A 13,867-nucleotide genomic window follows, 5' to 3' on the forward strand; every position below is an offset into this window, starting at 1 on the left:
CCCAAATAAATTAGTCTCTAAAGTGCCACCAGGACCCCTCATTGTTTTTGCTGATCCAGACTAACACGGCTACCACTCTGAATCTTGTTTCCCGTGCTCTAGTAACTTGTCTTTAAACTATAATACCAAGTCCAAGATATTAAAGTCATGCTGGTCTAACAAAGCCTATTGTTCTGAAATTCTAAGTTGTAACCCAGCCCTAGAACAGTTTTTCCTACCAAACAGGTCAACTTTTTGCATCCTTTGATTTCGGGGTAGCAGCCTGCTGCCCCTGGTATTCCCTTTCGTTGGCAGCTGCAACAACCAACGACTCCAGGAATGGGAAAAAAAATACTTGAAGTCTTGGGAGAATACTTAGTATCAACACTTATCCCTCTTGGATATGTGATGAAGTGAAGAGGAAGTTTGCCACAGGGCCTTGGTGGGCTCTAAAATTGCCTCATTAATTGGTAAGACCACAAGGGACTGCCCAACTGTGGCCAAAATATTAACAGCTCTATGGGATGACTCCTAATGTCCTTCACTTGAATATCCAAGGCTGAAGCAAGACTTTTCAAAATCTCCCGATAAGCATTGAAGACATCAGGTAGGGTGAGGACCCTTTCACAGAAATTGCACTATCTGGGGAAGAGGAAGATAGAGACAATTGAATTTAAGGCTAAGCCTCCTCTGGTAACTGACCGGCAGGATCCTCCTGTACTCTTATCTCCTGACTTGGAAATGGGAGGGAACACCCCAGGGATTCCAAAAGGGCCACTGAAAAGGCGGGGTCCCAGCACCTTCCCAGCCACATATCCTACCAATGCAGCATCTCAGGGGGCAAGGTCTCAGAAGGGATTCAGAATCTGAAGACTAAGCTTCTTTTGACCACAGAGGGGCTATGCCCATTAATACTAGTGCAGAGAACCCAGAGACGACTGAAACAAGGCCATCATTGCCAGCTTTCCATTTTATGATATTTCAGGATGAGAGCACTGACAAACAAGTGACTGACATGGAACCGAGCATTGAACCAATTGAACCAAGACAGTGTGAGCTGATGGTACTGGTTTCCTGCACCACTGAGGAAACTGGCACTGACAAAGACAATATCCTTGCTGCTGCAAATGCCTCCAAGTGTAGTTCGTACAGGAACGGTCTCAGTTTAGTGAGTAACCAAAGACGACAGCATTGTAGAAGTTGAAGATGATGCTTGGGGTTCTGGACACAACGGTACCAGCCCCGTGCCAGAATCAACTGTGCCTCCTTAAGAGACGAACTGGACAAGGAATGCTTAGATTCAGGATGCACACTACTCAACCCTTTTGCCCCCTTCTTGGTGGGCTTAGGAGCTGGAGATCTTCCTCTTCCAGTCTCTTCCTTAAAAACCTTGTACTTCACCCTCAGCACTGGAGACTGTGAGCAGTACTGGGACTTCAACACTGGTGGAGTGTTTTTCCAAAGCTAAAGAGGTTGTCCCTCCCACCCCCCTCCAAGCAGGAAGGCTCCAATAGTGGTCTCAGAGAAGCTTCTGTCAAAAGAAACTTCAGCCTAGACTCTTTGTCATTTTTGGTCCTAGGCGTGAAGTCCGTACAAATTTGGTAACAATCTGATATGAGAGATTCACCCAGGCACTTTGAACAGGTGGCGTGTGGGCCACTCACAGGCATTGGTTTGGAACAAGAACAATAAGGCTTGGAGCCCAGTGACTGAGGCATTTCTCGGTACCAAAACCAGGACCTCAAGCAGTGAAACCAAAAAAAACAACATTTAAAAAAAAAAAATCTAATCACTAACACTATGAATAAGGTTAAGTTTTTGTCATGGACATTTTTAGTAAAAGTTAGGGGCAGGTCACAGACTGCTGTGAGTTTGTGTTTATTTTCCATGACCTGCCCCTGGCTTTTACTAAAAATATCCATGACAAAAGGGGTAGGTTGGTTCAGCACCCACTGCTGCTAGGGCTCCCAGGTCCCCCTACCCCTGGGGCTGGGCTGCTGTGCAGGTGGGGCTGGCTGGGACCTCCAGCCCCAGGGCAGAAAATGTCATGGAGGTCAACGGAAGTCACGGATTCCATGACCTCCAAGACATAATCGTAGCCTTAACTATGAACAACATGTAACCATCTACAAAAAATAAAGGACACAGAGAACTTGCTAAAGCAAGACCAACAGATCCAACAACTGTCACATGTGGTAAGAACGAACTGAGGGGAGTTGGGGTGGTTCCCCACTTTATGCCTGCTCACAAGGGTTCATGGTGGTAGACGATGCCCGAGCTGCTCTGATGAGGGAAAAAAGGGAAAAAAGTTTGACCACAGGATGTGGGGCACACACAAATCAAGAGTAGAATGCACATGTCCAGTCACTCAAAGAAGAACTAAAGTTAATCCACAGTCATTCTGTTAGATTACAGTTCTAAAGTTGATGATCAGGGAAAGATCCTTTCACAACATAATCGCTAATAGAAGCTGGATCCATAGATCTTACAGTATATGAACACCATTTTGAGAATTGGAACGATATAGATTGGTTACAATACTAAAAATTTTTTAAAACAAACTAGCGTGATGACATCAAAGTAACAAGAAAAACTGGGGAAGGGCGATAGAAACTATTTAGATCAAAGGCCTAACAAACAATTAGAAGAAATTACATCTAAAAGAGTCAAAACATCCCGGGCTCCTTCAAAGAGTTCTCCAATAGAAAAGGAAATACAGGATTTGATATTCAAAATATTTCTAGTTTAATCACCCCCTGCAAAAGAAAACCCTTCAGACCTTCACTAAACTTCATAAAGCAGTAAAAGAAAACCACAACCCAATTATCTGCCCTCTTCTTTATGGGTTATCTTTAAGGACATCCTCTTTAAAAAAAGGCATCTGCTTGAACTGCCATTTTATCATAGAACTATGCTATTCTTGAAGGCACAGTTCTGAACTATAACCTTACAATCCAATCTGCATTGCAGCACTGCCCTAGGAACCAGAATGTGAGAGAGTCATAATGTGGCTGTTTGTGAAAAAGAGACCCACAATCTACACACCTATGCAGAGGAAGAATGGCAACCTAATGGCAGCTGCTTTCTGTCCCTCTGCAGGTTCTGCCAACGTAGGAAGCCAGTGTGGTAGTTAAGGGGGCTCATAGCTGCATAAGATGAAGCAATGATCACAAATGAGCCCTTTATGCTTTACAATATGTCACGCATAAAAGGAGAATATTTTCTGTAATAATATGTTCATCAAGTACCATCAATCCTAATTTGAAATATGAAAATACATCATCAGCAAGTACAAACTTAGTGGTCATTTGAGATGTCAGTAATACAGACTTGGTACAAAAGACCACTTGGTATGGGAAGAGTCAAAACAGAAATGACAAAACAGTTTGTTTTCTGAACTCAAAGCTTTACATGTGCAAAGTGCATGACATGCTATTACAGTTTGTGAGATAATGGAAGTACTTACTTTTCTACATCTTTCAAAGCTTTATTCTTAACTTTCATTTCATCAGCAAGTTTACTATTCTTTGTATTAATATCTTTAGTGTCTTCATGAATTTTTTTCTTTTGGGTTTCCATGTCAGTTATCCGATTCTGTAGGTCATAACTAGAGAAAATACATATATTTTACATATTTGAGGATTACAAAAAAGCCACTTGTATCAAATTTACTAGAATTTAAAAAAAAAAATAGATTTGAGAGCTTTGGAATCCTACAATTACAACAAATAATCACTGTAAATTAAATATTCAGTCCTCCAGCTGATCATTGCTAGACAGTCTTGTGCACTTAAAATGGGGTTAAAGAAATCCAAAGATTTTACAGTTTAAAAAATGTAAATAATTTCAGGCTTGTCTATATGGTGGAGTAATGTGTACTACAGAGGTGTAATTTCTGAAGTGCACTAACATGTGCTCATTAATTGGTCCATGTAGACCCTGTTGGTACGCACTAAAGTTTTCCTAGTGCACTTTAACATAATGCAGTATTATGTTAACGGATGCTAGGGAACCCTGAGTGCACACCAGTAAGGCCTACATGGACCAATTAATGTGTAACATGTTAGTATGCTTTAGTAATCATACTTCCTGTAGGGCACACTGCTGCTTGATGTAGACAAACCCTTAGTTATCAATTTAAAATATCTAGTTTCTCTTGAAATTAGGAGGTTGGCTTAAGAAGTCCACCAGCCAAACTACATTACTTTGGGTGGGGGCAGTGGGGGAAAGGATGAGATTAAAAACAGGTTAAAAAGTGAAAGAAAGCTGGCAACCAAGTTTTTAATGTGCCAACATGGACCATTGCTATTTGAAAGTATTATCTAATATTTTTAAACTTAATACTTCGCATAAATGGGCACTCATTTTACTTAGCATTCTTTTAAATTTGCACTAGTCAGTGAAACTTTTGAGTGTTCCTGGAGAGTCATGCAGACAAAATATTTACAAGTGAAAATATGGAGACAGGGTAGCTAACTAGTAACTGCACTACTAATATGGAAACCAACATTAAAAGTTCAGAAAGGAAGGTGGTACTTGCATGTAGTATTGGCAAATACGATTCTTTTCCTTGAACATTTTGTTTTCCAAAGAAAGAAATTCAACGGCTTTGTTTCTCTCTCCTTCTAAAGCATCTTTTTCTTTCTCCACCATTTTAACCCTGTTTAACTACAAAAGATAAATACAACATCTAAGTCAATTCACATTATAAGAGCACTTAAGAGAAAGAATAATGAACACTGTGAAAACTGATCACACAATATATGGCAGTCAATTAAGATCATATACAGGAAAAAAAATCCAAAATTAACTTCACAACACAAATTTAAGATTGTGAGCTTTTTGAGGAAGGGACCTACTGAATAGCACAATGGAGCCTGAACCTATTTAAGGATTCTAAGCAATAATATAGGACAATCAAGAACATAAATTCTGCCTAACCTAAAGAATTTTACAAGAAAATCTCCACCAGAATATACAAGACATGGAATCATACTTTTTTTTCGGAACAAGGGCTCCCACTTGTGCTAATATCAGTTCAGTCAAACCAAAGGTAGCGCAGGTGGGAATTTTTTTAAAAAAATCTTTAATGTAGACTGCTTAAGTGTATTATTTTTGCTAAATCTGTTGCTCTTGAACAACAATGTTTAAGTAGCCCCTTTTCAGCGTAGGTGCTTATACAGCCACCATTGTTATAGTAGAAAACTACTTCCTAACTATTTAAATAAACTTTCTTACTTCTCAGTCTGCAAGGAGAAATGTTTTGATAACTTTGTGCATCAATAATTTACGAAGGGAAAGCCAAGTCAAATAACTTAGCATTGTCTTTAGTTCTGAAAGTAGTTAAATTCTGTAGTTATTCTTTTGAGAAAGCAAGTTCTACAGTCTATGTCCAGCTTCTGTGAAAGTTTTATTTTCTACACTTGCAAGGCTCCTCATATTGTTATGAGTGCTTCTTTGTTCCAGTGGAACACTTCTTCAACCTTTTTCATACCAGAACTACTGTGGAGTTTCCTGCTTTTCTCCTATTAGCAATGTAGGACATAACCTTGATAACATAAGAGAGGCAAATGGGAGAATCCATGTTATATCCTGTACTTGAAAGAAACTGTTACTTATCTGTATTCTGTTTTTCTCTGAGATGTTGTGCCCATGTTGTACACATTTCACTCCAGGGGTGTGTGCCCAGTGCACTTGAGTCAGAGATTCCAATCAGCAGTACTGTCAGAGCTGTTCCTGCATGTCCTTGTGCCTCCAACCAGGGGCATACAGGGTGGGGCTGCCTCAATCCCCTCTCGATTCCTTTGCACTAGAGTCCTGATGACATTAGACTCCGAATAGTGGGGGATGGAGAATGGGATGTGGAATATGTATATGTGCACAACATATCTGAGAGAACCAGTTACTGTACAGGTAAATAACTCTTTCTTCTTTCTGCACATATATATTGTGATGGGGCAAGGCCAGATGGCTATGGAAAAGTAGTGGGAGATAGACATATTAGCTCCAGGCTAAACAAATCCCTGCTACCAGCATAAGTGAAATGGCAGCTGCTCCAGGTTAATTAAGACACCTGGGGCCAATTAAGAACTTTCCAGAAGGCAGGGAGAATGCTAGGTTGATTGGGACACCTGAAGCCAATCAGGGGCTGGCTGAAACTAGTTAAAAGCCTCCCAGTTAGTCAGGTGGGTGTGCATGTCAGGAGCTGTGAAAGGAAGTTGCGTTGTTAGAGAGGCTGAGTAGTACACACCATATCAGGCACAAGGAAGGAGGCCCTGAGGTAAGGGTGAAGTGGAGCTTGAGGAAGTGAGGGCTGCTGGGGGGGAGTAGCCCAGGGAATTGTACATGTCATGTTTCTAAAAGGTCAGCTACCATAGCTGATACTATTAGGGTCCCTGGACTGGAGCCTGGAGTAGAGGGTGGGCCTGGGCCCCCTCCCTGACCTTTGCCCCAATTAATCACTGAAACTGGGAGACAACAGAGACTGTGCAAGGAAGGATAACTTCTCCTCACCTCCCTTGCTGGCTTATGATGAAAATGGCTCAGTAGACTATGACCCTTGTCTCGAGAGAAAGAAGGGTTACATGGAGGGTCACAGTGAGCCTCTGAGGCTAGCGGGACCCACGGAGGCAAGGACAGAGCTTTGTCACAATATATTCTATGTTAGGTAATTCCCAAGCATGAGCCCAATGGTAGCCGGAACTCAGAAAATATTTAAACAATTTTCCACAGATGGTCTTTCTGCTGTACACTTCGGCAATTCATAATGCTGCATGAAAGCGTGAACAGAGACTCAAGTTACTGCTCTGCAGATGTCTATAACAGGGACGTTACTGAGGAAGGCTGCTGAGATGGTGTGGGCCCTTGTAGAATGAGCAGTAATTCTCTGATGGTGTAAGACTTCCAAGCTCTTAACAGGTTCATGTAGATAAAGAAATCTTATTAGGTAGCCTCTCCTTGAGAGCCTTGTCCTCTCATTGTCTCAGCCTAAGACATGAAGTCTGAGGGAGGATCTAAAAGACAGAGTCCTGTCAATGCAGAATGACAGTGCCCTGTGCACATCCAAGCATGCAACGTCTCCTCATACTTATGGGTGTGCAGTTTAGAAAAGATGATCAGTAGGTCTACCACCCGATTTAGATGGAATTCTGACACACTTTTGATATATAGTGTTGTTGTAGCCGTATTGGTCCCAGGATATTAGTGTTTGATAGAAGTTTCAGATGAGGTTGTAAAGATGCTTTGTCCTTAAATTATACATGGTAGACCTGCAACTCCCCCATTCTCCTAGCAAAATGTGAACACTAAGAATGCTGTTTTAGCAGACAAATGAAAAAGGGAGCAGGTGGGTAAGGCTCAAAGGGTGGTCTCATACACAATGACAAGACCAAGTTAAGGTCCTAAGGCGAAAGTGTAGGTCATTAACTGCAACCAGAGGTCCTTTGAGATGTGTCATTCCGATCTGTATTCCACATGTGGGGTATGCATACATGCCATGGGCCCAAATCCGAAAATTATTCAAAGCAGTGTCTGTTGACCCGCATGTGCGCAGTAGCTCTCCTTGCATTCCCAACCTAGGAGATAAGATTCAGTGTGGGTCTATGCCTCTGGAGTTCCTCTTCTTACTGCAAACACAATAGGATCTGAAGCAGAGGGGATGGAGGGGAGGTAGTGGAATACAGATAGGGACCCCACGTCTCAAAAAACCTCCAGTTACAGTAAGTATCCACCACCACTACTCTGAGTGATGATCCCTATGAGTATTCCACAAGCAGTGTTCAGACTGGAGGAGGGTGCGAGGAAGCTGGTATCAAAGATGCTGAAAATACTGCTGATTCCACCAGTGATTAATAGGTTGCAAATGTGTGGATCAAACTCCAGGTGGCTAGCTTTACAGATATTTTGCAGTGGGAATGTCTGATAAGGATGTCATGGAGGCAGTTTGTGCTTTTGTGGAGTGACCTGTGAAACCCATAGGGAATGTTTGTTATCTTGCAGCACTTCAAGATGCATCGCAAGACCACTTAGAAATTGTCTGGGAGGCTATGGCTTGCTCACGCAATCTTTCTGCTATGGGGATAAAATGTCTTGGTGATTTACTAATGGGTTTGGTAAATTTGCAGATAGAATGCCAGGCCACGATGGACATCAAGGGAGTTAAGTCTCTGTCACAAGATGGCTGCCCCACCCAGGGGGTCCCCTGGATAAACACGAATACTGTATGTTGCTAATGCTGTTGCAGGCATTGCAAAGCATTTTGGGAAGGGTTAAAGGTGTGAGTGTGGAGTGGAAGATTCCTTTGCAGATTGCGACAGGCCAAAGAGGGAGGGAGGGAGAGAAAGGAACGGGTTAACTTGACAATTCAGCTAGGCTTGAAGATAAGGAGCTGACTCCAGTCCAAGGCCATTGCACTCTGATACTCCCCCCGCTTCTGTCTTGGCAGGTGAGTGCATCCCCCCCACACACACACCAGCTGTGAGAAAGGAAGATTCAGCTGCGCAAACCTGTAGGGACTTCAAAACCCAGCAAGACAGTGAAGGCCAGCAAGGGGGTAAACAACCACTGTAGCGTCCGTGAAGCCAATGTGTTTTTGGGAAAGCTGAAGAAGCCACTAAGGCCGGTTTGAACTGGTACACAGAGCATGGGGAACAAAGGTCCCAGAAGGAGACGCCCCCAAGAGACCCCAGGGACTTAAAAACCCTCCTGGGAGCTAAGGCAAATCGGAGATCAACAGCAGACCCTGGACAATGCGTGCATGGGACAAGAACTCCTGTCCACCCCTCCCGCTCTTCTTCTTACGTTACACCCAGGCTTGGCCAGCCTCGGGTAGTATGAGTGTGAGTATGAAAGTGGGTCAGGGCTTGGGGCACTAATACATCCTTCCTTCCTTTGAGTGACATGGGGAATGGAATCCCCAGCACTCTCCGCTGTTTTATTATTTTAATCAATAAAGCTTTAAAATTCAGTTACTTGGTGTGCTCCGTCATCTCCTCCCCAAACGATCCTGTGGCCTCACCCTGATCATCTGACGCCTCAGACAGATTGGTAACAAATCTGTCACAACTTATCTTCAGAAGCTTGTCCGAGGGGTCCAGGAAGGAATTGGCAGGAGTATGGGACTGGCATCATTGGCATGCCCCAAGGATTCCAGAATGACCATTGAGCAGGCCACTGTCCCTGCTGCCATACCCCCACTGCAGATGCCGCGCCAGTCTCGTGGGCTGGCGGTGATTCATCCCTTCTTGGCTGAACTCCCGCTCTGACTCAGACCACTGCCCCTCTGGTGAGCAGGGCAGAGCTGTGGAAGCCTGAATCTACCAACTGACCTTCACTGGCGATCAATGAGAAGAGGGCAAGTATCAGTGCCTGCTCAACGAGTGGTACCAGAGAGGTGAGACTGGTGTCATGATGGGGAGCGATCCCGCAACTGTGGGGATCAACGCCTGGGAGATCATCTATGCCACAGCACAGATTGCTATAGCAATCCCTGGCAGAAGGCTCACCAGTACCAAGGGTACGGGGACCGGTGCCTTGACTTCGGTTTCCCATGCCTCATAAGGGAGAGTGAGACATTGGGGACCTGGGTCTTCTGGTCAGCGACCAAGGTTGCGGGACTGGGGTCCTAGGCTGTATTGATGGGGACCTACGCATAAGGTCCAGGACTGAGGATATTCCACTGCCCTACAGGGTGGTCCCAAGACGGGCTTGCCCTAGGAGAGTGGGGCCCTAGCCGAGTCCGGCACAGCATGTGTAGTGCCGGCCAGCTTACGGGGTCTTTAGCCACCGGGGCCACTTCGGGCAATAAAGGTTGTAGGAGGAGCTGGGGTCCCCTGCAGCTCCTGCGAGTCGGATTCCTGGCTGGGCTAGGGGTCCGACCACAGCAATACCCCCATGAACCTCCTGGGTGAACATATGGCCTGACGTAAGTCCTTTGCCGAAGGCCCCCTTCCCCTCTCCTGCCTGGGAGCCCTTCTTCTGCCACTTCTTAGGCACTTGCGAGGGGGGAACAGTGATGGGCAGGAATCAGTGCTGGCGGTGCGCTCCACACCAATGCCAAGGTGCTAGGAGTGGAATCTGAATGGGAGGGCCCTAATGCAGGAGGAAGCAGACTCCATGAGGAGGGCCCTCAAGCGGATATCCTACTCCTTCTGGGTTCTAGGGCAAAAGTTCTTACAGATCCTGCACTTGTCCTTTGTATGGGACTCCCCCAAGCACTCAAACAGCAGTCATGGGGATCACTAACAGGCATCAGCCTGTTGCATGATGAGCATAGTCTGAACCCTGGGGAACGGGGCATGCCCCGCTGCGGGGCGAAGTCCCAGCCAGGACTATCTATTAAACTAACACTTAAACTAATGGCTAACTAAGTACCTAAAAACTATATACAAAGAAGATAATAGCTGTTAAGAACCACTAATGCTCTTGCAATGCAAGACGAGGTGCTCTGACCAACTGTCACGGGCAGTAAGAAGGAACTGAGATGGCATAGGGCTGGCAGCATCTAATTTACCACCATATGAGCACGGGACTCAAGAGGGCGCCACAGCCAACCCTACGGATACGGCTAAGGCAAAAATCTCTGACAACTGTGCACATGGGCATGCACACACCTAGAGTGGAATCAAAATGAGCAAGCACTCAAAGAAGAACTGCTAACTGTGGTATGTAATCTATTGCTTAAATCATCTTCTGTACTAGATGATAGCTAATTTGATGCCAATTTTTAATAAGGTTTCAGAAGCAATACTGGCAACTATATGCAAGTAAGACCAACTTCAGTAGCAGGCAAATTGGTTGAAACTATAGTAAAGAACAGACTTATCAGACACACAGATGAATACAATTTGTTGGAAAAGAGCAAACATGGGTTTTGTAAAGGGAAATCATGCCTCACTGATCTATTAGAATTCTTTGAGGGGGGCAATAAACACATGGACAAGGGTGATTCAGTGGATACAGTGTACTTGGACTTTCAGAAAGCCTTTTGACCAGGTCCCTCACTAAGGCTTTTAAGCAAAGAAACCAGTCATGGGATAAGAGGGAGGTCCTCGCATGGATCAGTAACTGGTTAAAAGGTAGGAAACAAAAAGTAGGAATAAATGGTCAATTTTCACAATGGAGAAAAGTAAATAGCGGGGTCCCCCAGGCATAAGTACTGGGATCAGTGCTGTTCAACATACTCATATATGATCTGGAAAAAGAGGTAAACAGTGAGATGGCAGAATTTGCAGATGATACTAAATTAATCAAGATAGTCAAGTCCAAAGCTGACTGCAAACATTTACAAAGGTATCTCATTAAACTGGGCGACTGGGCAACAAAATGACAGATTAAATTCAATGTTGATAAATGCAAAGTAATGAAAAATGGAAAACATAATCCCAACTATATATACAAAATGATGGGGTTTAAATTAGCTGTTACCACTCAAAAAGATCTTGCAGTCACTGCGGATAGTTTTCTGAAAACATCTCTGAAAACTCAATGTGCAGTGACAGTTAAAAACAAAACAAAAGAACCAAGCTTATAATGTTAGAAACCCCTTAGGAAAGGGATAGATGCTAAAATAAAAAATTTCATAATGCCACTACATAAATCCATGGTATGCTCACACATGGAATACCGTGTGCAGTTCCGTTCTCCTCATCTCCAAAGACAGATACTAGAATTGGAAAACATACAGAGAATGGCAACAAAAGTTATTAGGGATATGGAGCAGCTTCCATGAAAGTAGAGATTAAAAAGATTGGGACTATTCAGCTTGAAAAAGAGACAACTAAGGGGAGATATGAGAGAGATGTATAAAATCATGAATTGTGTGGAGAAAGTGAATGAGGAAGTGTTATTTACCCCTTCACATAACACATGAATCAGAGATCCCACAATGAAACTAACAGGCAGCATGTTTAAAATAAACAAAAGAAAGTACTTCTTCACACAATGCAGTCAACCTGTGGAACTCATTGCCAGGGGATATTGTGAAGGCCAAAACTATAACTGGGTTAAAAAAAGAATTAGGTAAGTTTTTGGAGGATACGTCCATCAACGGCTATTAGCCAAGATGGTCAGGGATGCAACCTCATGCTTTTGGTGTCCCTAGGCCTCTGAAAGCTAGGTGCTGGTCATACCTGGCAGAATGGCAAGAGTAACTTCTCGACTATCTATTGGGGCTCAACTGTTGCTGCAGAGATACCAGTGTGACTATCTCCTCCAATTCACCTGAGTCCAAGAACGGCTCCATCAGTAGTGGAGGTGTAGTTGGTAACAGGAGATATCTGCCAGATGTTGGAGGTAAAGCTCCTGGGACAGTGATATAGATTTCTCTTGAGTAAGGACATCCCTCAGAAGGGCTGGGACAGACAGAAATGGAAACTGTGGATAAGGGAGGAATATATCTTCCGGCATTATACAAGGTTCGGTATCCACTTGTGTCCCACGGGTTCCCATAGTTAAGTCTGACAGTCTCTAGATAGATGAGGCAACACTGATGATGGGTCTGGACCAGTACTCAGACACAACTGGTGAACGTCGAGTCTTATACTTCAGTACTGAGAGAACCAGCGGATCTTACTTTTTATGCATCTTGCCCTCCAATCTGGGGGTCTTCATCAGAGCCGGTTCCTTAGGTTCCGCACATCTCACCCAACTGAACAGGTTTGGGGAGTGTCAAGGTTCCTTCCCCACTCTGAATGCTAGGGTACAGATGTGGGGACCTGCATGAAAAACCTCCCTAGCTTATCTTTACCAGCTTAGGTTAAAACTTCCCCAAGGTACAAAATATTCCACCCTTTGTCCTGGGGTTGGCCGCTACCACCACCAAACAAATACTGGTTATTGGGGAAGAGCTGTTTGGAAATGTCTTTCCCCCCAAAATATTTCCCAAAACCTTGCATCCCACTTCCTGGACAAGGTTTGGTAAAAAGCCTCACCAATTTGCCCAGGTGATTATAGACCCAGACCCTTGGATCTTAAGAACAATCAACAATCCTCCCAACACTTGCACCCCCCCTTTCCTAGGAAATGTTGGATAAAAAGCCTCACCAATTTGCATAGGTGACCACAAACCCAAACCCTTGGATCTGAGAACAATGAAAAAGCATTCAGTTTTCTTACAAGAAGACTTTTAATAGAAATAGAAGTAAATAGAAATAAAGAAATCCCCCCTGTAAAATCAGGATGGTAGATACCTTACAGGGTAATTAGATTCAAAACATAGAGAACCCCTCTAGGCAAAACCTTAAGTTACAAAAAAGATACATAGACAGAAATAGTTATTCTATTCAGCACAATTCTTTTCTCAGCCATTTAAAGAAATCATAATCTAACACGTACCTAGCTAGATTACTTACTAAAAGTTCTAAGACTCCATTCCTGGTCTTTCCCCGGTAAAGACCAGCATATAGACCGACACAGACCCTTTGTTTCTCTCCCTCCTCCCAGCTTTTGAAAGTATCTTGTCTCCTCATTGGTCATTTTGGTCAGGTGCCAGCGAGGTTACCTTTAGCTTCTTAACCCTTTACAGGAGAGAGGAGCTTTCCCCTGGCCAGGAGGGATTTCAAAGGGGTTTACCCTTCCCTTTATATTTATGACAGGGAAGAAGTATGTTTCTCATGGACAGTCCTCAATGGGGATCTGTCCTTGCATCCATGAGAGCATCCTCTACTCTCATGGGGAACCCTCAAAGAAGAGTCCTAGCTCTTAAATGTTGAGGGCTCTGCTCCAAGGCACATGTTTGGAGGGGCACTGCAGGCCAACGTAGAGGGTGGTCTCCCTGGCCTGAGTCAGAGAGGGGCCTCATAGCCCTCTCCACCAAGTGCTTACATAGGTGAAGCTCCTGGGCTTCTCAAGTTCTGGGTGGCAAGGGGCAACAGATACTGTACTTCACAGA

At 44.0% G+C, this 13,867-nt stretch overlaps 1 protein-coding gene across 2 annotated transcripts in view; it reads right to left on the reverse strand.

The window, feature by feature from the left end:
• SMC4 (structural maintenance of chromosomes 4) overlaps window positions 1-13,867 on the reverse strand; it is a 95,267-nt gene that overhangs the window by 56,551 nt on the left and 24,849 nt on the right. For both annotated transcript variants that reach the window (XM_073359522.1, XM_073359523.1), the window contains exons 7-8: window positions 4,520-4,647; window positions 3,446-3,586 (exon numbers count right to left, since the gene is read on the reverse strand). In XM_073359522.1, coding sequence (XP_073215623.1) covers window positions 3,446-3,586; window positions 4,520-4,647 — 269 coding nt within the window. The remainder of the gene's footprint in view (window positions 1-3,445; window positions 3,587-4,519; window positions 4,648-13,867) is intronic.

Source organism: Lepidochelys kempii, chromosome 9 (genome assembly GCF_965140265.1).
Source record: "Lepidochelys kempii isolate rLepKem1 chromosome 9, rLepKem1.hap2, whole genome shotgun sequence".
NCBI lineage: Eukaryota > Metazoa > Chordata > Testudines > Cheloniidae > Lepidochelys > Lepidochelys kempii.